General features: G+C 39.5%; 1 protein-coding gene across 4 annotated transcripts in view; it reads left to right on the top strand.

The window, feature by feature from the left end:
* Window positions 1-22951, top strand: part of LOC122553760 (protein transport protein Sec24B-like) — a 114685-nt gene that overhangs the window by 73993 nt on the left and 17741 nt on the right. For all 4 annotated transcript variants that reach the window (XM_043698060.1, XM_043698078.1, XM_043698051.1 and 1 more), the window contains 7 exons: window positions 1008-1117; window positions 1309-1421; window positions 2593-2711; window positions 4878-4933; window positions 9924-10130; window positions 12594-12717; window positions 22741-22899. In XM_043698060.1, coding sequence (XP_043553995.1) covers window positions 1008-1117; window positions 1309-1421; window positions 2593-2711; window positions 4878-4933; window positions 9924-10130; window positions 12594-12717; window positions 22741-22899 — 888 coding nt within the window. The remainder of the gene's footprint in view (window positions 1-1007; window positions 1118-1308; window positions 1422-2592; window positions 2712-4877; window positions 4934-9923; window positions 10131-12593; window positions 12718-22740; window positions 22900-22951) is intronic.

The raw sequence follows: 22951 nt of genomic DNA, 5'->3' as shown, positions 1-22951 counted from the left end.
TGAAACAAGTCTGAAAAATAAAAGTTGTTGTGCAGGTGAAAAGTAAAGTGTCATTTGGATTGTTGAAATTCTTGATTTATTTCATTCCAAAACCTTCATATGCCTGCAAAGGGGTTTAAGCCTGTCTTGCTTACTGTGACAAAAATAAGTCCATTTGTCTCCTTAATTTCACATTAATGTGTGATCATTTACCTCTGATCCTAGTATACAAGTGTTTCTTTCCAAGAGCAATTTTATTTATTTTAATTAGAGATTCTGCTAAAAATGCACGAATAGCTAGGAAATAAGCTAAAAGTCAAGTCCTGATGGGTGATAATCTCTAAACAGAAAATATACTCATTCAATGTAGGGAGACCCAATTAGGAAAGTGAATGCATTGCATAAAGAATAGCATGGATAGGAGAAATTTCATTTCTAGAACTCTTGGTGGTAGTAGTACTAGGACAGAGAGGGTCTGTACTCCTATGACAACTTGTACCTAAACTAGAACAGGACCAGTCACCTAGAATGTAGAGCCAGTTATCTCTGATGGAGTAGACTAGAAATTATATTTGGAGCAATATCTCTTTTAAAAAGTGTAGCTTTGGCCATCTCTTTTTTGCATTCTGTGGTCTCTTTGAATTTTTCTGTTTGCGTGCCTGTGTATTACTTCTCATAGTCTTTATTTGACAAGACCTGTACCTTTCTCACCAGCTGTGCAAATGAGCACCTGCTTGGCATTGCAGGAACATTAATTTGGAGCAAAAGTTTTACAAATTAATGACTGTTTAGAACAACCTGCCATAGAAGATGGTAGAATTAGGACATTAAACATTTTCAGACAGAGCATTTTAGGTGCTGCAGACCTTGGAATGTGTCTACTATCCTTTGTTTTTTGGCTTGCTGTGCAAAGTCCTATTTGCCAAAGACTGCGTACTTAGAAGCTACTTGAATATATTTGGATAGATGAGTGTATTGTATTTTTACACATTTTAAATTAAAATCTTTCTCTTTGCTTTAAATCTTAGTACCTGAAGAATTCATGTATAATCCTTTGACGCGTTCATATGGTGAACCACACAAAAGACCAGAAGTTCAAACTGCAACTGTGGAGTTTATTGCTTCTTCAGATTATATGGTAAAAATGCTGCATACTAAAGAACCAAATGAACAGATATTGGCTATGAATTAATGAAAGTGGGTTGTTCATACATATCCTGTATTACAATAGAACTTAAAAATATCAAGGTAAAATTAAATATTTGTGTTTCGTGTGACTTAACTGTTCACAGCATGTATATTTCAATGCCCAGATTATTTTCTTTGCAGCTGCGACCACCTCAACCTGCTGTCTACCTCTTCGTTTTTGATGTTTCCCATAATGCAGTGGAATCAGGATACCTGAACATTTGTTGTCAGTCATTGTTAGAAAACTTTGACAAGTAAGAGCACCTTTTTCCAAATGTACAAGTATAGTGCTTTAACAGGGATCTTTTCAAAGGCTTTGTGCCTAACAAGTTCATTGCAGTGTCTGTATTACAGGATAAATAAAGGGGAAGCAGTGGAAGTAGTGTATTTGGATTTTCAGAAGGCATTTGCTAAGTAAGCTTATGTGCAATACCTTAAAATGATAAAAGCACATTGACCTGGGAGTGGCATAAAGGATTGTCTAACTAATAGACAGAGAGTTTGGATAAAGAAGGCATTTTCAGGATGGCAGCCAGTTGAGTGCCACAGGGCTCAGTGCTGAGGCCCAATTATATGCTGTAATATTGATGACTTGATAATAGCAATGAAGGTACTCTTGCCAAATTTGCAGCAAACATTAAAAATAATGGGAAGCAAAAACAGTAAGGATAACAGTCTGCAGAGGGATAAAGACAGTTTAAGTATTTTTTAAATTAGTTTTTTAATTAGTGTTATTAATTAGTATGGGAATTAAAGGTTATTGGGATAAGGCAGGAAAGTGGAGATGAGAATCATCAGATCGGCCATGATCTCGCCGTAGAGTAGAAAAGACCTGATAGGTTGAATAGCTTACCCCTGCTTCTAAATCCTGTGATTTAATTTCTTCCCACATAATTTGATGAAATATGAAATTAGGTAACCTGGAAGTGTCTTCTTGTGCACTTGTAATTCAGCTTTCTTTAATATAACCATAAAAAGTTGGAAATATGCAATGCAGCAGGTAGCCATCTGGCTCATTATGCCTACGTTAGCTGAGAAAGAAATATATAGCTTAATTCCATTTCTGGTTGTTAATCCAGAATCAGATAAGATACAGCACTTTTAAGAGCACATGTAAGTTTGTTTTAAAATGCGGTGAGGATTTCAAGACAACACCATCCTCTGATTAATACAACGCTTCAAATGTTATAGCTTGTGTTTCTGCAGTTCATCTTAAAGTGCATTTTTAAGCTTTATTTGAAACTTAATTTCCTTACTTTAATATAGCTCTTGTCTAGTTTTTAAATATCCCATAATAGAATTAATTGTAAGTACAATTTCTTGGTAGTGATTTATGAAATATCAGTATTTGATTGTATATGCTGCTTTTTAAGCGTCTGACCAAAGTTACATGTTCTAACATATGCATATAAATATATCTTTAAGGTTGCCTGGAGATTCAAGGACCAAAATAGGATTTATTACATTTGATAGCACAATTCATTTCTTCAACTTGCAGGAAGGCTTGTCACAACCTCAAATGCTGATTGTATCAGATATTGAAGGTAAAACTAAAATAAAATTGCGATTATAATCAAACTTTGGTGTATTTGTGATGTTATGACAGTAAACAGTTCAGAAATGAGAATGAAATTAGTCCACTTCAGTGATGAACTATAGACAGTTTGTACATCTAAATGAAAATTTAATTTCTAATGCAAACTTCAGGGCAGTTAAATTGAATAATGATTCAGCAAGCTTGGAAAAATCAGTATGATTTCACAGTAATTTAGTCAACAAAAATATGCATTTTTGTCAATGTAAAATTCACATAACTTGACTAATATTTCCATAGTGTTTCAACCTGAATTCACTAGATCTGTTGAAAGCATACTTTATAAAGTAAGTTTTAGTCTGACTACTACTGCCGTTTGGTACTGGTTAGTACAATATTGCTCCACGTTTCAAAACCAGTTTTGCTACTGTTTTCAGGGGAACTGATCAAATTGACAATATTTCTCCACATAATGCTGAAAGTTTAGATGAGTACTGAAATTAAGCATAATGCATACCCCTCTATCGAAACAAAGTGTTAGACAAAATAAGTATCCGACCTCATCACAGAAGCAACAGTAGTGAAAATCAAACTCAGTTGATTTATAAGAGCAGTACCTAGAAGAGGTGTTGCAGTGACCCTTCTTCACTGCACTATGGGATAGTAGCAGTGAATTGAACATCTACCCTCCTGTCTACTTAGAGTGTAATCAGTAATTTGCATAGGCTTACTGTTATCAATTTGCTTTTGTATTCACTGTCTTTATTGAATCAAGACAGTATCTTTTATTTTCATTAAGTTGTCCTCTCATTTTACTATTTGAGTCTATACAGCAAAAATCAGTTATCTTCTATATTCTCTTTTTAATGCTTTAATACTTAACAAAGGAATCCATAGATGGGTGGCACAGTGGTTAGCACTGCTGCCTCACAGCGCCAGAGGCCCGGGTTCAATTCCTGCCTCAGGGACTGACTGTGTGGCATTTGCTCATTCTCCCCATGTCTGCGTGGGTTTCCTCTGGGTGCTCTGGTTTTCTCCCACAATCCAAAAATGTGCAGGTTAGGTGAATTGGCCATGCTAAATTGCCCATAGTGTTAGGTGAAGGGGTAAATGGGTCTGGCTGGGTTGCGCTTCGGCGGGTTGGTGTGGACTTGTTGGGCCGAAGGGCCTGTTTCCACACTCTAAGTAATCTAATCTAATCTAATGTCTTTGTCACTAAATTGAGACTGTCAGTTCTCTGCTCTTGCTTCATCTACTCCATTACCATAAATGGATGTCAAACCAAGTTCTCTTCTGATCTTCACGCTGTTTCTTCGTTCTGTAAAATCTTTTTCGAAAAGAAAAGCACATATCAGCTTCTCTTCGCATAATTTCATCCTTTATTCCTCTTTTGTTTAAACCTGTGCTTTCTCAAGAGTCCTTGAATGTCTTATTAGCTGCTTTACAACTTGTTTACATCGTCCCTCTCCCTCAGGGTGAAATGGCCCAAACTCAAGTTGCAGATAATATCCCTTGTAACTATGATGCATTTTTTCCATCACCACCTCATTCAGGTCTATCCTAGCTCAACTCTGTTCTTACCCAATCAAAAGTAGTTGAAAAACTCCAGAAGTTATTTCTTTTCCTCTGCCCATGTATCTCTGGAATTGCCCCAAGATTCTATGTTTGATCCTGTCCTGTTCCGCTCTGCATGCTAATCCTTAGTTACATTATCTGCGAACATGGGGTCAGATCTTCCCGATGTCTTCTGACAATTCCTAGCTCACCCCTCTGCTACTTCTATGGGCAGTCACTCCGTCATAATTGACAGACTTTTTTCCCGCTAACATTACCCACTTTCATCCTTACTTCAACCCGTCTTCTGAAATTTGCCTGTTTCCTAACCTGACAGTTGAAGTATTCTCATAGCCAGTCTCTGATCCTTCAGTTGATGTCAAACCAGAGTTAGTTAGTTAATTTTGCTGACAGCAGGACCTTTAACATGGGTTTGCTGTATCAAGAGTGTGTCATCTGCTACTGTAGGTAATGCAGACCAATGGGAAACTTTAGTGTAGGTTGTAAAGCAAGCAGAAGCACGTTTTTAAAAGTTCTGTTGTTTGGTTGGCATCTAGTTAGTTAGTTATCAGTCAAAATTTGTATTCTTTGCACAAAAATTGATGAAAGCTTTCTTCTGCAGATATCTTCCTACCTACTCCAGACAGCTTGATGGTAAACCTACATGAAAGCAAGGAGGTAGGCAAGAACTTGTGATTAAAATTTAGCATCCTTCCTTTTTTTGTAACAGAAAAGGTCCTGAATACTATGGTAACATTTTTTAAAGTATGTTCGATCAATTTCAGCTAATGGCAATCTGCTTCCTTACTGAAAATAGCTACTACTATGGGCAAAGATTAATAAAATAGGAGCAGACATGTGTCAACTTGAATCAGTTAATGGAGTTCTTAACGCTGTGGGATGTCATTTAAAATCCAAATCCAGGGCTTGGGTTCGTCGCTGGCATTTTGTTGTAATATTAAGAGGAACAGAATCCTGCACTGTAGTCCTTTAGATAAGCCAAATGTCACCCAATTTTGGTGCAAGGTTAATGTAAAAGATCCTGGGTACATTTCAAAGAAAAGAAATTCTCCCTAGTACTTTCCCATCATCAAAAACAAACAGATTAATAGGTAATATGAATGATTATTGATGGTGGTTTTTAATGTTTGCACAGTGGCTTCTCTATTTGTCTGCTTTCAATGCTGTATAAAAGTAACTTGGTGACTGTGTGCTTTGAGATGTTTCAGTAATGGGGGCTATGTAAATCCAAATGTTTATTTTTCTCTTCTTATGGGCGCATGGTGGCTCAGTGGTTAGCACTGCTGCCTCACATGCCAGAGACCGGGGTTCGATTCCAGCCTTGGCAACTGTCTGTGTGGAGTTTGCACATTCTATGCGGGGGTTTCCTCCGGGTGCTCCAGTTTCCTCCCACAATCCAGAGATGTGCAGGTTAGGTGAACTGGCCATGCTAAATTGCCCATCGTGTTCGGGGCAGTGTATGTCAGGTGTGTTCATCAGGGATAAATATAGGATAATAGAATAATCTAATCTAATTATAACAGTGTTTTGTTAGACTTGTGTAACAGTACTGAGCTGCCAGGTGGTGTCCTCGAATGCTGCCTGAACTGCTGTGCTCTTCCAGCACCACTCATCCAGAATCTGGTTTCCAGCATCTGCAGTCATTGTTTTTACCTAATCTAATCTAATGTTTACAACAAATAGATGCAAATAATTAGCAAGGACCAGAGTCAAGCTTCTTTTATTAACAAATCCATTTTAACTGGTTCCAAGCAACTATACCACATCTGGCATCAAGACAATTAGACTCGAGTACAGGCAACTGGTTTTCTGAATTCGAACCTGCAACCCAGTCAAGCGTTACTGTTACTTTGTCAGCTAGAGGGGTTCATAATGCTAAGGAACATGAAAATAGATAGCTCTAGATAGAAATGTAGCACCTAGGAAAACCAATTTGAATGTCACATACACATGCAGTAACTCACTCATGATTGAATCTATGTAATAGTAATGCTATCAGTCCTCAATTGTGTAAGGAACTGCAAATTAAAATGCAATTCAGAAGCACAACAAAGTACATAAACCAGTAAATAGAATGTTACAGGGAATATCAGAACCTATGAGAAGTTCTGGTCAATGAGTATCTCTAATATCTGTCTCCTTGGCTGCACTACATGATATTTGAAAGGAGGGAAGATCACAGGCTAAAGACAGATAGACAAGGGTAAACTTGCTTCCCTATCCAAAATCCGGTTCAAGTCATCAACTAAAGTCATCAACAATATTTGCTTCATGGGGATTCTATTTGACATGTATTTCCTCACTGGAGTAACAAGTAATTATTATGGCAAAATTCACACAGATTTGAACCCAACCCACTTACTTATTGTAGTCAAGGTTGATCCAGTTTGCTCTCAGCAGGCAAATTAAAATCAGTTTAAACCTATAACTCTACTAATACCTGCTGTCAGCCAGATTTGAGGAAAACAACATGTGAAACCTGCCAGGTAAAAGGAGGATTAGATTTATCAAGCCTTTACAGAAATTCAAAAGCCAGGAGTAGAGGGAGCATCTTACACTGGTCCACTAAGCTAATCCTGTAAATCCAGAAACTGCAATTCTAATATTTGTGACCCCTTCAGAATTTTGTCCAAGCTGCTGCCACCATAATCTTCTGTGATGCCCATGATTACCGAGCTATAAAGTTTCTTGATAAATGTCAAAACCCATTGTATCTTATCTCTTGGAAAGTGCAGGGATTTCCCAATGGTGTCATCAGGTGTGAATGAACCAGAGGCTTCTGTCAAGGAGTCAACTTAGGTTGTTCCTCCTCCTTTATAGACTTGTGTTATGACCAATTTTCTTAGAATGAAGTATCATAAAGTAGCTGAGGAAAGCATTTATTAATATGCATAATTTATTATTTAATTTCAGCATGCTATAGATTTGGTGCAGTCAAATGCATTAATGCCTTGTGCCTGAGGGAAACAATTTGTTTCTCCAATGTCTATGTAGGTGGGTGTATGGTAAAACAATACCTAATTTATGTCTTTAATGCACTGATTACAACTCCTGAAATATTAATTACAGCTGTCAAGACAAACCCTGGAGAATAAATCTTGAGGAAAAATGAAAGATGATAGATATTCTTCCTAGTTAGCTTGCATGAACAATGCAGCAATTATACTCTTTGTTCCTGAGACAGCTCTGTGTTGTCCTGTATCACGTAATAATCAAAAGACTGCCACACGTTCTGTCGAACTGTAAAGTCCATGCGACTGTCTTGACAGTCAGTGTTAGGCTAAAACTTTGAAATTCTGTCTTCTGTAATAAAACAAGTTCACATTCTATGAGTAGTTAACTTAGTTTCTTATCAATCGCGCTAAGAAAAATTCACAAACCCTTTAGATTTCTCTTCAGATATTTTAAGAAACAACAGAGTTATATTGACAAAAGCTGTCATGGAAGCAGGGAAGTCAGTTTACCATGCTGCTTCCTTCTTTGTAAATTGTGCAGAAATCCATTGTATATGGTGTTAGATGTAGGGATTTTTACAGTTGACAGGGAACTAGAAAACTGGATTAGAAAACTGAAATAAAATCGTATCCTATTTGGACTGTAAACACTTTAAAGTGTTTGCCATTTTCTAGTCTTAGTTGCACATCAGACTATTTCATAAAGAAAATAATCCAAATATATAATGAAAGCAATAAAGATTAACTTTAAAAAGAATTTCACATTTCATTTCAAAACTAACATTTAAACATGTATCAATTAATAGAATATTTTGCGTAGCAGTCTTACTGGCTGAGAAGTATTGCAAATTGTACTATAATCTCATTGTTGATCATATTGTTTAGCATAACTTTGCTGGAATTACACACAAACATTTGGTCATTAGATGAACAGTACAATGAAAAATTTGCAGTAAATTGAAAAGGATTAACTTTTTTAGTGTCCCACAATGATTGCAGAATGTTAATGTTTAATGAGCATGGATTAAGAATTAGAACCTGGATAAGAATTGCCATTGTCGTCCCCATTTAAGCAGCTTGGTTTTATTTCTTTCGTATATAATTTGGTAAGTTTAATTCCTATTCTCCTTGACCCTTATCAAACAGTGTTTGGCAGCATCCGAGGAGCAGGAGAGTCGAAGTAACTGTTGAGGTGTAAGTGGCAATGACTATGCAACATTATTTTTATTCTGTCTTTGCCTGTTAACCATGTGTGCTCACTTATAGCTCACTTCTCCTCCTTCCACTATGACCCACAAATTGTGCCTCTACCACTGCACAACTCCTCAACATTGAGGAGACAAGACACAACTTGCAGAATGTTTCATAGTACATCTCTGGGACACATGCACTAAGCAACCCCACCGCCCTGTGACCGAATACTTTAACTCCTCTTCCCACTCTGCCAAGGATATGCAAATCCTGGGCCGCCTCCATCAGCAAACTCTAGCCACCCCACACCTGGAGAAAGCATGCCTCATCTTCTGCCTTGGGACCCTCCAACCACATGGGATCAATGTGGATTTCACCAGTTTCTTCATTTTCCCTGCCCCACCTTATTCCAGATCCAATCTTCCAACTCGGCACTAGCCTCTTGAACTGTCCTACCTGACCATCTTCCTTCCCATCTATCCAGTCCACCCTCCTCTCCAACCTATCATGTTCACCCCTACCTTAATCAACTTATCGCAATCTCAGCTACCTTCTCCCCATCCCCACCCCCCCACCTCTCTCCTGCTCTTCAGATGCTGCTTGACCAGCTGTGCTTTTCCAGCACCATACTTTTTGACGCAACTTAAATCAGCCGACTTGATCTGTATGATTCAGCTACTCACTGGTTAAACTTACTGACCTACCAAGGGACGACCTTATATATTTCTAACAATCAGTTTATACGAAAGAAAATGTCCCTATTATGCATAAACAAAATTGTTTCACACCAGTGCCCATTGGGATTTTTGTTATACATAAGCAAAATAATTATGGGTTTTTTGTGTCAATAAATCAATGTTGCCTTCTCTACTGACAAAGGCACCGACGCAGTAAATTCTGTGAAAGCACTAAAAGGAATCACTCAATACTTAACAGGTTCTAATGCAGAAAAAAGTCATTTTTTTAGAGGAACAAAAAACAAAAATTAAAAAATGCTGTTTCATTTCCCCAGTGTGTAATTACTGTTGGAGGCAGCTGTTTTATTGGTTCCGTATCTTTCTGTTTGTGTTTGATGACTTCTTGTTGTGATGAAGGCATCATCTGGCATATCCAAACCCGCTGCTTTTCCCTTACCTCCTGTCCAATAGCATAACGACACAGCATGGTATTCCTCACCTTGTTTTTTGGTTCATGAAACATTCTGACCCATTTTTATTGCTGAGGGAATTTGTACAGTAATCCACTGTCCCAGCAGAATTATCTTGAAGTGATGTATATTATTGAATGTCCCCTATCAGATCTGCTACACAGAATATATGGAAAAATCACTGATATATTGCCAGGCTTCTTCATTGTAGCATTTCCATAATTTTTAAATATCAGATAGATGGTACTGAGGAAAAATGTGATGATTGCTGTAAATCTTTACTGAACATTTGTCAGCAAACTGTATAAAATGTGTTTTATTTGTCCTGAAAAATATTGTGTTTTTTTATTTGTAGCTTATTAAAGATTTACTGAAAGTATTGCCGACAATGTTCACCAACACAAGAGAAACCCATAGTGCATTGGGCCCAGCTTTGCAGGCTGCATTTAAACTTATGTCTGCAACTGGAGGACGCATCTCTGTATTCCAAACACAGCTACCATCCATAGGTGTCGGTTGTCTTCAATCAAGGGAAGACCCTAATCAGAGATCCACCGCAAAGGTAATTGGCTTTTGATCTCAGATAGGAAAAAAAATCTTATTGTAACATATAGATGATTGTGCATCACTGTACACACCTGTTTTTGGGCCTGAGCAGCTCTGAGTAATCTCTGGATTCTCTGAGGCCTTAGAGCAATCAGTACAGAATGGATATGTAATTAGATGGAACGCAGAACTCTACAATAATTGCTATTCTTTAGAGGTATGGTTGCCAGTTCCAGTTGGGATTATTCCTCGGAAATTATTGCTGTGGTCTGAAATGTTACTGTGTTTATTAAACTGATTGTTCGGCCATATGAATGTTTCCATACTGTAGAAATGTTTCCTCGATTAAATACGGATGTGGAGGTACATGTAAACTTATGGTCTATATGCTATAGGTAAGAGTGAGCATGCTCAATGTAAATGGCCCATAGATGTTTAATCTGTTCCAAAGAACCCCTTGATTGCTTGGTTAACTTGTGAAATGATCAGTCAGTCACCCAGGCATTGCTGCTGGTAACCTGGAAGTAAAGAACTTTTGCTTTATGATTCAACACAGCATTTTTTGGAATGGTTGTACTTCCACAGGAACACCCATCCTGGCTGTCACTGATCTTACCTGGACTGCCTGTGGGTTTGATGGAGAGGCAGTTTGTTGCACTGTCGAGAGTTATCACAGGGCAATAGTGTTAACAGCAAGCGAACTTGCTTTGCCTGCCCTGCTGCTCTGTTGGCAAAAAAATTCAGTGTCATATTTTACATGTTTGAACATGACAAGCATGTAGTTGATGAATGTGACTTTTAGAAGTTAAATCGTATGTGACTTTAATTTTTGCCCCGTACATTTTATAGACTAATGGTGGAAGACAAGGCTATTTCAGGTGTTTCAGCCAATATTTAGAATGAGAATTAGATTTTATTGTCATGTGTACTTGAGGACAGGAGTACAGTGAAAAGTGTACAAGTTGCCATTTTCCTGCACCATCTCAGAATACAAAACACAGGATTAAAAAATAGAAGCAGAAATAAAAGAAGAGGAAATATCCAGATCACTCCACCCCCTCGGCCATGAGGCCTTGCTGCCAGAAAAACAGCCACAAAGTCCATCCCATAGTCTGCAAACACTTGGGTGCCGCAAAACCCTGCACACCACCATAGCCAGGACACCATCACCTTCGCCGTCAGATACCAGGGACCAGCCATGTCCTTAAGCCATGCCCCTACCACTGGAACCATGTTGCCATTCTTAGGTACCATCTTGCCTCCACCAATTGTCGTCGCCGTGAGTTCGCTGGGCCGATCTCAGCAATGCAGCTGCTGCTAAAACTGCTGGGTCCTGAGCTGGTCCCAGATTTGACACTGGGCCCATCATGCTGAGGCCGTTGATGCCTCATTCTGGCTTTTATTGATGCCACTGCCACCTCTGGGATTGCCATTTCAGCATAGAAACCCGCTGCTGCCAACACTCTGGGAAGGAACTGCTCCTGCTTTTCTTCCTTTTGTCCCATGCTAATGAGTAACTTTTCACATAGAACCATGTTCACCTTGACTGAATCCAAGTCCTGACAACTTTCTGCTTAATGAAAATGTCTTGCATTGTTCCTGTGCTGATCTAAATTTATTCAACTTATCAATCTTTCCTTGCTGACCGTGACAAAACACGTCATAAGCTATGGTGGTGTTCAGAATGGTCAATGTTTCACTAAAAAGAGCTTTTTTTCCTATTCCTATGATTTAATCATTTTTACCTAGGCCTAATTTAAGGAATGCTGCATTAGTAAACTTAACTGAAAATTAAAAGTGAAAAATTGCTTCTGACTAAACCATGAGAACAGGACGAGACACCAGGTTTACCCATTAAAAGCCAAATTTGAAGCTGAGTTCACAAACATAGACTTTATATAATGACAAACACATGGAATAGTAGAGTTGAAACTCTCTGAATTATACAGAAAACAATAGCATGCCATAATTCAGGAGCATACGGGCAGGACTTTAAGGGGTAGCAGCCAGAGGGAAATGTGTGGGATCTATTTAGCTGTATAAACCAAGTGGAACAAATGTATTTCCTCATAAGTATTTCTTTTTTGAATGATATGTCACCAGGGCCACCTAATTATAAGCAGTATACTTTGAACTCAGACTTCAGAAATTGTGGCTGACCCTGCTGTGGTTAAGACAATCCACTTCAAACCTTGAGACAGCTGTCAAAAATCAATCAATTTGGAAGAATTGAATCTTTACAAAGAGTTGTGATGGCGGAGTGGTATAACCTATGTGATGGAAGAGGGGGACAATGTGAAATAAAAGTTTTTAACAAACCAATCCTATTGTTTTTCCGATTTTAATAATCAATATGCAGAAGTAAGAGTTAGAACATAACACATCCTGGCACGTAATATTATTTTCTCACATTGCTTTCTTATTTGCAGTTTAATGAGCAAATCATAAATCTCTGAAATTCTATTTAATTTCAATTAAGGGTGTGCAACACCTTGCTCCAGCCACAGACTTTTATAAGAAGTTTGCTTTGGACTGCTCAGGCCAGCAGGTGGCCGTGGATTTATTTCTACTGAGTGGACAGTATAGCGACATGGCTTCACTTGGTAAGAAAGCAGTTTTCATTTCCATTATGTTACTTCAATAAAGAAATTCTGTTCTTTTGAACCAAAGCGATTCAATAGTTTTTAAAAAAAGATTATTCAATGATCTTAGGCCCTGCAACAGATGATTGGACTGTATAATTGAAGTTATCATATACAAAAATTATGTACAGCTGTTTAAAAATACCATTGACTTAAAGAAAAGTAGAGAATTTAATTTATTGAAGAAGCCGTGAGATTGCATGTTAAAACTCAATTCACCAGAAGTAGTCAATGAATTTGTTACAATTTAAAACCATAGTCATGGAAAAGAAACAGAAAGAACTGTGGATGCTGTACATCTGAAACAAAAATGGAAATTCCTGGAAAAGCACAGCAGATCTGGCAACATCTGTGGAAAGAAATCAGTTAACAGATGCTGCTAGACCTGAGCTTTTCCAACAAGCTCTGTTTTTGTCTCAGAGAAAATATGTTGTTTGTTACTGGGAGCACATATGAACACATGGTTAAATAACAAGTTCCCAAGTAAAATCTGTTATTAAATCCGAAGTTTTTTACTTCTTAATCTCATTCTGCACAGTAATGGCTGTTTTTAACCATATAGGCATCATGTGATTAAACTCCAATGAAGTTTTTTTTTAGATTAGATTAGATTACTTTTACAGTGTGGAAACAGGCCCTTCGGCCAAACAAGTCCACACCGACCCGCCGAAGCGCAAACCACCCTTACCTAACACTACGGACAATTTAGCATGGCCAATTCACCTGACCTGCACATCTTTGAACTGTGGGAGGAAACCGGAGCACCCGGAGGAAACCCACGCAGACACGGGGAGAATGTGCAAACTCCACACAATCGCCTGAGGCGGGAATTGAACCCGGGTTTCTGGCGCTGTGAGGCAGCAGTGCTAACCACTGTGCCACCGTGCCGCCCTTGTTCTTCAGTAACAGGGTCTGCATTCTCTCCACCCAAGGGGGTGCTCTTCTCTCCAATTCCTTTCTCTGAAATTAGGCTGCTTTGCACAATTTGAGGTAGTTGCTGCCCGTGTATGCTGGAGAAACTGTAAGGATTGGGAGAGTGGCCATTAATGTTTATGGCAGTGAAAATGGTTATTTTGCAAATTCCAAAATGGGGATTTAAAGTGTAGCTCTGTCACCTGCCATTCAAAACAAGTTCAAAAACTGGAATGCACCTCTGTTCTGTGTGTATTATTTGATTAGGAGCCAATGAGTGAACTACTTAATATTAGGCATTCTTATTATATTTGAACAGACATATTATAAACCTGATGGTGCTTTGGAGAGCTGGTGAAACCCAAATGTAAAATCCTGTATACAATGTTAATTTGCAGATGATACGAAGATTGGTGGAGTTGTGGATAGTGAGGAGGGCTCTTGTCGGCTGCAAAGGGACTTGGATATGATGCAGAGCTGGGCTGAGGATTGGCAAATGGAGTTCACCCCTGCCAAGTGTGAGGTTGTCCATTTTGAAAAGACAAATAAGAATGCAGAATACAGGGTTAATGGTAGGGTTCTTAGTGAGGTGGAGGAACAGAGGGATCTTGGGTTCTATGTTCATAGGTCTTTGAAAGTTGCCACTCAGGTGGATAAAGCTTGTAAGAAGGCCTATGGTGTATTAGCGTTCATTAGCAGAGGGATTCAAGAGTAGTGAAGTGATGTTGCAACTGTACAGGACTTTGGTTAGGCCACATTTAGAACATAGAACATGGAAGAATACAGCGCAGTACAGGCCCTTCGGCCCTCGATGTTGTGCCGATCCAAGCCCACCCAACCTACACTAGCCCATTATCCTCCATATGCCTATCCAATGCCCGAGGTGAAGGGTGGAATGTATAGGGGAGATGTCAGGGGTGGGTTCTTTACCCAGAGAGTGGTGGGGGCATGGAATGCGCTGCCTGTGGGAGTGGGAGAGTCAGAATCTTTGGTGACCTTTAAGCGGCAATTGGAAAGGTACATGGATGGGTGCTTAAGCTAGGACAAATGTTCGGCACAACATCGTGGGCCGAAGGGCCTGTTCTGTGCGGTATTGTTCTATGTTCTATGCTTCAAAGCAGGCTGTTTGGCATTTATGTAATCCAATACATTACTAAAATATATTTCACACCATGAATTCCTGTTAGCATTTTTGTGAATAAAAATGATAATAAATTTTATAATTTAAAAATAAATTGATTGTATAACTTAATATACAAAAGTATGAAAAAATACAGAAGCAAGTTGAGTTAAAATTTGAGTCACAAAATAACTATAGAATAAAGTTCTATAGTTATTGCCGCCCACTATAGTTAGTGGGCGGCACGGTGGCACAGTGGTTAGCACTGCTGCCTCACAGCGCCAGAGACCCGGGTTCAATTCCCGACTCAGGCGACTGACTGTGTGGAGTTTGCACGTTCTCCCCGTGTCTGCGTGGGTTTCCTCCGGGTGCTCCGGTTTCCTCCCACAGTCCAAAGATGTGCAGGTTAGGTGAATTGGCCATGCTAAATTGCCCTTAGTGTTAGGTAATAAGGGGTAAATGTAGGGGTATGGGTGGGTTGCGCTTTGGCGGGTCGGTGTGGACTTGTTGGGCCGAAGGGCCTGTTTCCACACTGTAAGTAATCTAATCTAATCTAATCTAAAGCACAATCAATATTCTGTATTTATTCTTGTATAAATCTCCTATATAACAATATCCTGGGGGCTAAATTTGCTATTGCTCTTCTGGGTGGGGGGGGCGGGGATAGGTGTTATTAAACTAATGCTGCAGAGGGGTGGGAATCTGAATTTTAATTCCAGTGTCCAGGAGGTTGAGGGTAGTGAGGTCAGGGATGGATTTGCAAGGTCGCAAGAGGGCACCGGCAGTCAGGATGTTAGTTTGAAAATGTGTGTGTTCAATGCCAGAAGCACCTGGAATAAGGTCGGTGAACTTTCAGCATGGGTTGGTTCCTGGGATTTCAATGTTGCAGCCATTTCAGAGACATTGCTAGAGGATGAACAAGAATGGTTGTTGCAGTTTCTGGGATTTAGATGTTTTAGTAAGAACAGAGAAGGTGGTAAAAGGGGAGGGGAGGTGTGACCTTTTTAATCAAGGATAGTATTACAGCAGCTGAGAGAATGTTTGAAGACTTATCCACTGAGATAGTTGGGGCTGAGGTAAGAAACAAAATGAGAGGTCATCTTGTAGAGAGATTTGTATAGGCCTCCGAATCGTTCCAGGGATATGGAGGAAAGAATAGCAAAGATGATTCTTGATAGGAGCAGAGTAACAGGGAAGTTGTTATGGGAGACTTTAACTTCCCCAATATTGACTGGGAATACTATAGTTCAAGTAGTTTAGATGGATCAGTTTTTGTTCAGTGTGTGCAGGATGGTTTTCTGATACAGTCTGTAGACAGGCCTACAAGGGGAGGTGCCATATTGGATTTGGTACTGGGGCATGAACCTGGCCAGATGTTAGATTTGGAGATAGGTGAGCATTTTGGCAATAGTGACCACAGTTTGGTTATGTTTACAACAGCAAAGGGCAGGGATAGGTATATACCACAGGGAAAGGGGTCTAACTGGGGGAATAGGCAATTATGATGCGATTAGGCTAGATTTAGGATACGTAGGATGGGGAAGTAAACTGCAGGGGATGGACACACTTGAAATGTGGAGGATCTTCAAGGAACAGGTCCTTGATAAATATATACCTGTTAAGCAGGGAGGTAGTTGTCAAGAGAGGGAGCCATGGTTTACTAAAGAAGTTGAAGCTCTTGTCAAGAGGAAGAAGAAGGCTTATGTAAGGATGAGGCGTGAAGGCTCAGTTAGGGGGCTTGAGAGTTATAAGTTGGCCAGAAAAGATCTAAAGAATGAGCCAGGACAGAACATGAGAAGCTGTTGGCAGATAGGATCAAGGCCTTCTGTCGGCATATCAGGAATAAAAGAATGACTAGGATAAGATTAGGACCAATCAAAGAGAGTAGTGGAAAGTTATGTGTGGAATCTGAGGATATTCACTTAATGAATACTTTCCATCAGTATTGACGTTAGAATAAGGCAATGTTAGTGAGGATACAAAGATGCAAGCTACCAGATTAGATGGGATTGAGCTTGACAAAGAGGAGGTTTTAGTAATCTTGGAAGGTCTGAAAATAGATAAGACCCCTGAGCCGGATGCGATTTATCCTCTGATTCTCTGGGAAGCCAGGGAGGAGATCACAGAGCCTTTGGCTTTGATCTTTATGTCATCATTGTCAACAGGAGTAGTGCCAGAAGACTGGAGGATAGCAAATGTTGCTCTCTTGTTTAAGAAGGGGAGTACAGACAACCCTGGTAATTATAGGCCAATGAGCCTTACTCCGGTTATGGGTAAGGTGTTGGAAAAAGTTATGAGAGATAGGATTTATAATAATCTGGAAAGGAATAATTTGATGAGAGATAGTCAACATGGTTTTGTGAAGGGTAGGCCGTGCCCTAACTAACCTAATTGAGTTCTTCGAGAGGGTGACATAACAAGTGGTTGAAGGTAAAGCGGTTGATGTGGCGCAAATGGACTTCAGTAAGGCATTTGATAAGGTTGCACACAGTGGGCTATTGTCCAAAATATGGAGTTCCAGAATTGAAGGTGATGTCACTATTTGGATCAGAAATTGGCTAGCTGAAAGAAGGCAGAGGGTGATGGTTGATGGGAAATGTTCATCCTGGAGCTCAGTTACCAGTGGTGTGCCGCAAGGATCTGTTTTGGGGCCACTGCTGTTTGACATTTTTATAAAAGATCTGGATGTGGGCATAGAAGGATGGGTTAGTAAATTTGCGGATGACACTAAGGTAGGCAGAATTGTGGATAATGCTGAAGGATGTTGTGGGTTCCAGAGGGACTTAGATAAGATGCAGAGCTGGGCTGAGAAGTGGCAAATGGAGTTTAATGCGGAAAGTGTGAGATAGTTCACTTCAGAAGAAAAACAGGAATACAGAGTGCTGGGCTAATGGTAAAATTCTTGGCAGTGTAGATGAACAGAAAGATCTGTGACCTGATGCATAAATCCCTGAAAGTTGCCACTCAGGTTGATAGGGTTGTTAAGAAGGCATATGGTGTGTTGGCATCTATTTATAGGGGGATTGAGTTTCAGAGCCACATGGTCATACTTCAGCTGTACAAGAAACTGGTAAGGCCGCACCTGGATTATTGTGTGCAGTCCTGGGAAGGATGTGGAAGCTTTGGAAAAGGTTCAGAGGAGACTTATTGGGGTGTTGCCTGGTATAGAAGAAAGGTCTTGCGAGGAACGGCCGAGGGAACTGAGGCTGTTTTTGTTGGAGAGAAGAAGGTTGAGAGGTGACTTAATCAAGACATATAAGATAATCAGAGGGCTGGATAGGGTGGACAGTCAGAGCCTTTTATCTGGGGGGGGTTTAAACTAACTCTGCAGGGGCATGGGAACCCAGATTGTAGCTTCAGGGTGCAGGGCCTGGAGTGTAGGGAGGTTAGGAACATGGCATCAATTTCCAAGGAGGAAACAGGAAAGTGGCTTGAAGTGTGTATACTTCAATGCAAGAAGTATACGAAATAAGGTAGGTGAACTTGCAGCGTGAGTTGGTACCTGGGACTTCGATGTTGTGGCTATTACGGAGACATGGCTAGAACAGGGACAGGATTGGCTGTTGCAGGTCCCAGGGTTCTCAACAGATCTGGCAGCACCTGTGGAGAAACAATAGAACTAATATTTTGAATCTGGTGACTCTTCAGGAATTATTTTGTTGGAGAGAGTAAACCTGAATTCAACTAATTTCTCACAAGATGCCTTAACATAGTCCCAGGTGGAAAGTACATGTGTTTTTGCATTTTTGTGCTAGGTGGATGCAACTGGTGCTTTGTAGATATAAAAATAAGTTTGAAATATCAGTTTGTGGGATGGATAAATGACAGATGCAGCACCTATTCCCCACACTATCATGATTTTATGGTGGGGGTTGGGAAGCTGAGGAACATGAAGAAAGTCCTTCAAGTGTCAAGAGCTACCCAAGAGGAAACCTTGATACAGATCCATACCCACATCACTTGTTGCCACCAGCATAATCTCATTTTAACTTTACATTCATTCAAACTAAACTGGAATAAATGGCTCTGAATTGTATCTTAAAGTAGCACCTGCTGCCCCTGAAATGACCAGGTCAAACAAGCAAGTTCACACCAAAATGCCAGGGATGCTTGAGCCAATCCTTTAGATCTTCAGAACGGGATATCTCAGTCTGCAACTCAAATTGTGAATGTAAACCTACCCATTCAGGTGGATCATGAAATCATACAACACAGAAAGAGACCTTTTGGTCCAACTCATCCATGTAGACCAGACGTTCAAATCTGACCTAGTCCCATTTGCCACCATTTGGCTGGTATCCCTCTAGATCCTTCCTATTCATGTACATGTCCAGATGCCTTTTAAATGTGGTAATTGTACCAGCCTTCACTAATTCCTCTGGCAGTTCCTTCCATACAGGCACTGTCCTCTGGATGAAAAAGTTACACCTCAGGTCCTTTTAAAATCTTTCCACTCTCACCTTAGACCTATGCCTTCTAATTTTGGACTCTCCTACCCGAGGAAAAAGATCTTTGCTATTCATCAAATGCATGCCCCTCATGATTTTATAAACTTTGATAAGGTCACTCCTCAGTCTTTAATGTTCCAGCGGAAAAAAGCCCCAGCCTATTCAACCTCTCCCTATAGCTCAAACCCTCCAGTACTAGCAACATCCTTGTAAACCTTTTCTGCACCCTCTCAAGTTTGATAACATCCTTCCTATAGAAGGTATGTTAATTAATTCAAGTATTCACAAATTTTAAAAGTTTGAATCCTGTTTTAAGTATCCTGACTTGAACTAAATGTTCTCTGCAGGCTGTGTAAATGTAAATTGGCATATGCTTCTTCACAGTAAAAACCAAAGATGCTTACAGCTAAGTACTTAAAAGGAGTAGTTTCTTTACGCATGAGGCTTGTTAACATACGGAACAGGCTACCAGCTCAAGCAATGTGTGCCAACTCACTTAAAATGATCTTATTGCAAATAGCTGCATGCCTGAGGTGTGAGGGAAGTGAACACAGTCTGTGCAAGAAAAAAAAAGTAAATGATTGAAGAGCAACATTGTTAGCCATATGGTTATAAGTTCCTAAACCTATCTCTGCACTTATTATTAGGCAAGTACAAGGTTACAGAGTCATTACATTTGAAAATAGCACAAACATGTTGGATTTTGTGCCACTTTGTTTTCTTCATTGTCTGCAACAGCGTTTATTGCCTATTCAAAGTTGTCCTGGAGAAGATGGTGGTGAGCTTCCTTGAACCATTGTGATTCATTAGGGAAAGTAGACCCACAATATGATGTGGAGGGAGCTCCAGGATTTTTAACCAGTGACACTAAAGGAACAACATTATATTTCCAAGCCAGGATGGTGAATGTCTTGAAGGGAAACTTGCAGATGATGGTACTCGCATGCACTGGTCCTTCTAGACAGGAACGGCTGCGGATTTAGAAGATGGCGACTAAGGAGTCTTGGTGAATTTTTGCAATGTATTTATAGATGGTACACACTGCTGCTACTTAGCTTTTGTAGTGGAGGGGGTGAATGCTGGTGGATGTGGTGCCAATCAACCAGCCTGTTTTATCCTGGAAAGGAGGGTTCTTGTGACATAGTGATCAGAAACATAGAAATATCAAATTTTACAGTACAGAAAGAAGCTATTTGACCCATTATGACTCTACTGGCTCCCAAAAGAACTGCGAATGGCTGTGAATGAATTTGTTCGGCTTCAATGGGAAATTATGCTTGATTAGCATTGATTACTTTTCTGGACAGCTTTAATTTAAATAATTGTGTATTATATTATTAAAAATGTCAGTAAATATCAAGAGTTTCTTTTTCAGCTCATAGAATTTCATTTTATTGGCTTTTATTGGTAGAGGAATTGAGTTCCGGAGTCCTGAGGTCATGATGCAGTTGTATAAGACTCTGGTGCGGCCGCATCTGGAATATTGTGTGCAGTTTTGGTCGCCATACTATAGGAAGGATGTGGAGGCACTGGAACGGGTGCAGAGGAGGTTTACCAGGATGTTGCCTGGTATGGAAGGAAAATCGTATGAGGAAAGACTGAGGCACTTGGGGCTGTTTTCATTAGAGAAAAGAAGGTTTAGGGGTGACTTGATTGAGGTGTACAAGATGATTAGGGGGTTAGATAGGGTTGACAGTGTGAACCTTTTCCCGCGTATGGAGTCGGGTATTACAAGAGGGCATAGCTATAAATTAAGGTGGGGGGGGTAGATATAGGACTGAAGTTATGGGTAGGTTCTTCACTCAGCGAGTCGTCAGTTCATGGAATGCCCTGCCAGTAGCAGTGGTGGACTCTCCCTCTTTATGGGCATTTAAGCGGGCATTGGATAGGTATATGGAGGATAGTGGGTTAGTACAGGTTAGGTGGGCTTGGATCGGCGCAACATCGAGGGCCAAAGGGCCTGTACTGCGCTGTATTGTTCTATGTTCTATCTCGGATGGTGAAGGCTAACACGAGGGGACATAGCTTTAAATAGAGGGGTGATAGATTTAGGTCAGATATTAGGGGTAGTGTCTTGCCTTGGAGAGTAGTAGGGACGTGAAACAGCCTGCCTGCAACAGGTTCTAGACTCACTGACGTTAAGGGCATTTAAATGGGCATAGGACATATGGATCATAATAGAACGGTGTAGGTTAGATGGGCATCAGCTTATTTTCACAGGTCAGCGCAACATCGAGGGCTGAAGAACCTGTACTGTGCTGTAATGTTCTGTGTTCTAAATCTTATTTATTCTTTCTTCTGATAACTCGCTATTTGTTATGCCCTTGCCTTTAAGTACATTGTGTTTCAGAAACTGTACCTAAGCAAATCAATTTAATGTGATAGAAAATTGCTGAAGAATTTGGTTGCAAAAGATTTTAGATTTGAGGAGCCTAAGCATTTTCTACAACTTTTGTTTGCCTACTCATAGTAGGTTTGCATGCAGTAAGAAAATGCTCTACTCTTTGGAAGTGTAATATCTTAGAAATCGCTTTCTTTTCTAGTAACAGCCCTCAAAAGATTCATGCTTTTGTGGTTTATGGGAAGGATTATGTTTTTTATTTTGACTTAATAACTCTGCTAATGCATAGAACATTTATGTTTATGTAATGGTGCACAAACATCACTGTTTGCTGAAAAGGTAAATCCTCTCTCTATCCTTCATAATGTGGAGACAGTAGTGTAGTGGTACTGTCATTGGACTAGTAATCCAGTGATCTCAGGCTAATGCTCTGGCAGCGAACAGAATTTGCACACAGTTAATAAATTAATTGTTAAATTAATAAACAAAATAACAACAGTGACCATGGCAACTGCCATCAATTGTCGAAAGACCCTGACTGGTTCACTGAAGTCTTTCTATGAAAATTAATTAAACATTTTACCCAGTCTGACCTAAACGAGACTCCAGACTCTCATCAATGTGGCTGACTCTGAGTTGCCTTCCACAATTACCTAGCAAGTCACTCAATTTAAAGACAATTAGGCATGAACAACAAGTGTCAGTAATGTTCACATCCCAGGAAAGAATAAAGATTTTAAAAGTCCAAAACAGAATCCTGAATTAAAAAGAGCAAAGATAAAGGCACAAGAAAATGTAAAGGAAAGAAAACAAATACTACCTTGAAGTAATATAGAAGAAAAATGGAGTAAAAATAAACATAATGAAGACTACCAAAATAATTAAATATAACTAAAATAAGAATTGCAAAAAATAATGTTTAGACAACTAAAAAAAAAGCAGGGCTTAATTTCTAACGAGTTTCATTAATTAGTTATTTTATGTCTTTCAAAAATATTTGTGTTGATGTCACATGCATACACTAATGTCCAATGCTTCTGAACACTCACAGTAATTGATTTCTCACCAAATGACTGTTTTTGCAAAAGACTTTGCACATTTTGCAACAAGTGACTATTAGCAAAATTTACATCTATTTTATGATAAATGTGATGTTTTCACAGCTTGTATGGCAAAATACTCTGCTGGATCAGTCTTCTATTATCCATCATTCCATCACATTCACAATCCTGCTCAGGTAGAGAAGTTTCAGAAAGACTTCAAACGGTATCTCATTAGAAAAATTGGATTTGAGGCGGTTATGAGGATACGTTGTACTAAAGGTAATGTTTCATCCTGCGTATGGATCTTTGATAGTTTTATGGACCATGCATG

This window comes from Chiloscyllium plagiosum, chromosome 1 (assembly GCF_004010195.1).
Source record: "Chiloscyllium plagiosum isolate BGI_BamShark_2017 chromosome 1, ASM401019v2, whole genome shotgun sequence".
Lineage (NCBI taxonomy): Eukaryota > Metazoa > Chordata > Chondrichthyes > Orectolobiformes > Hemiscylliidae > Chiloscyllium > Chiloscyllium plagiosum.
Note: the sequence above shows the minus strand (reverse complement) of the source record. Positions and strands in the feature narration are given on the sequence as shown.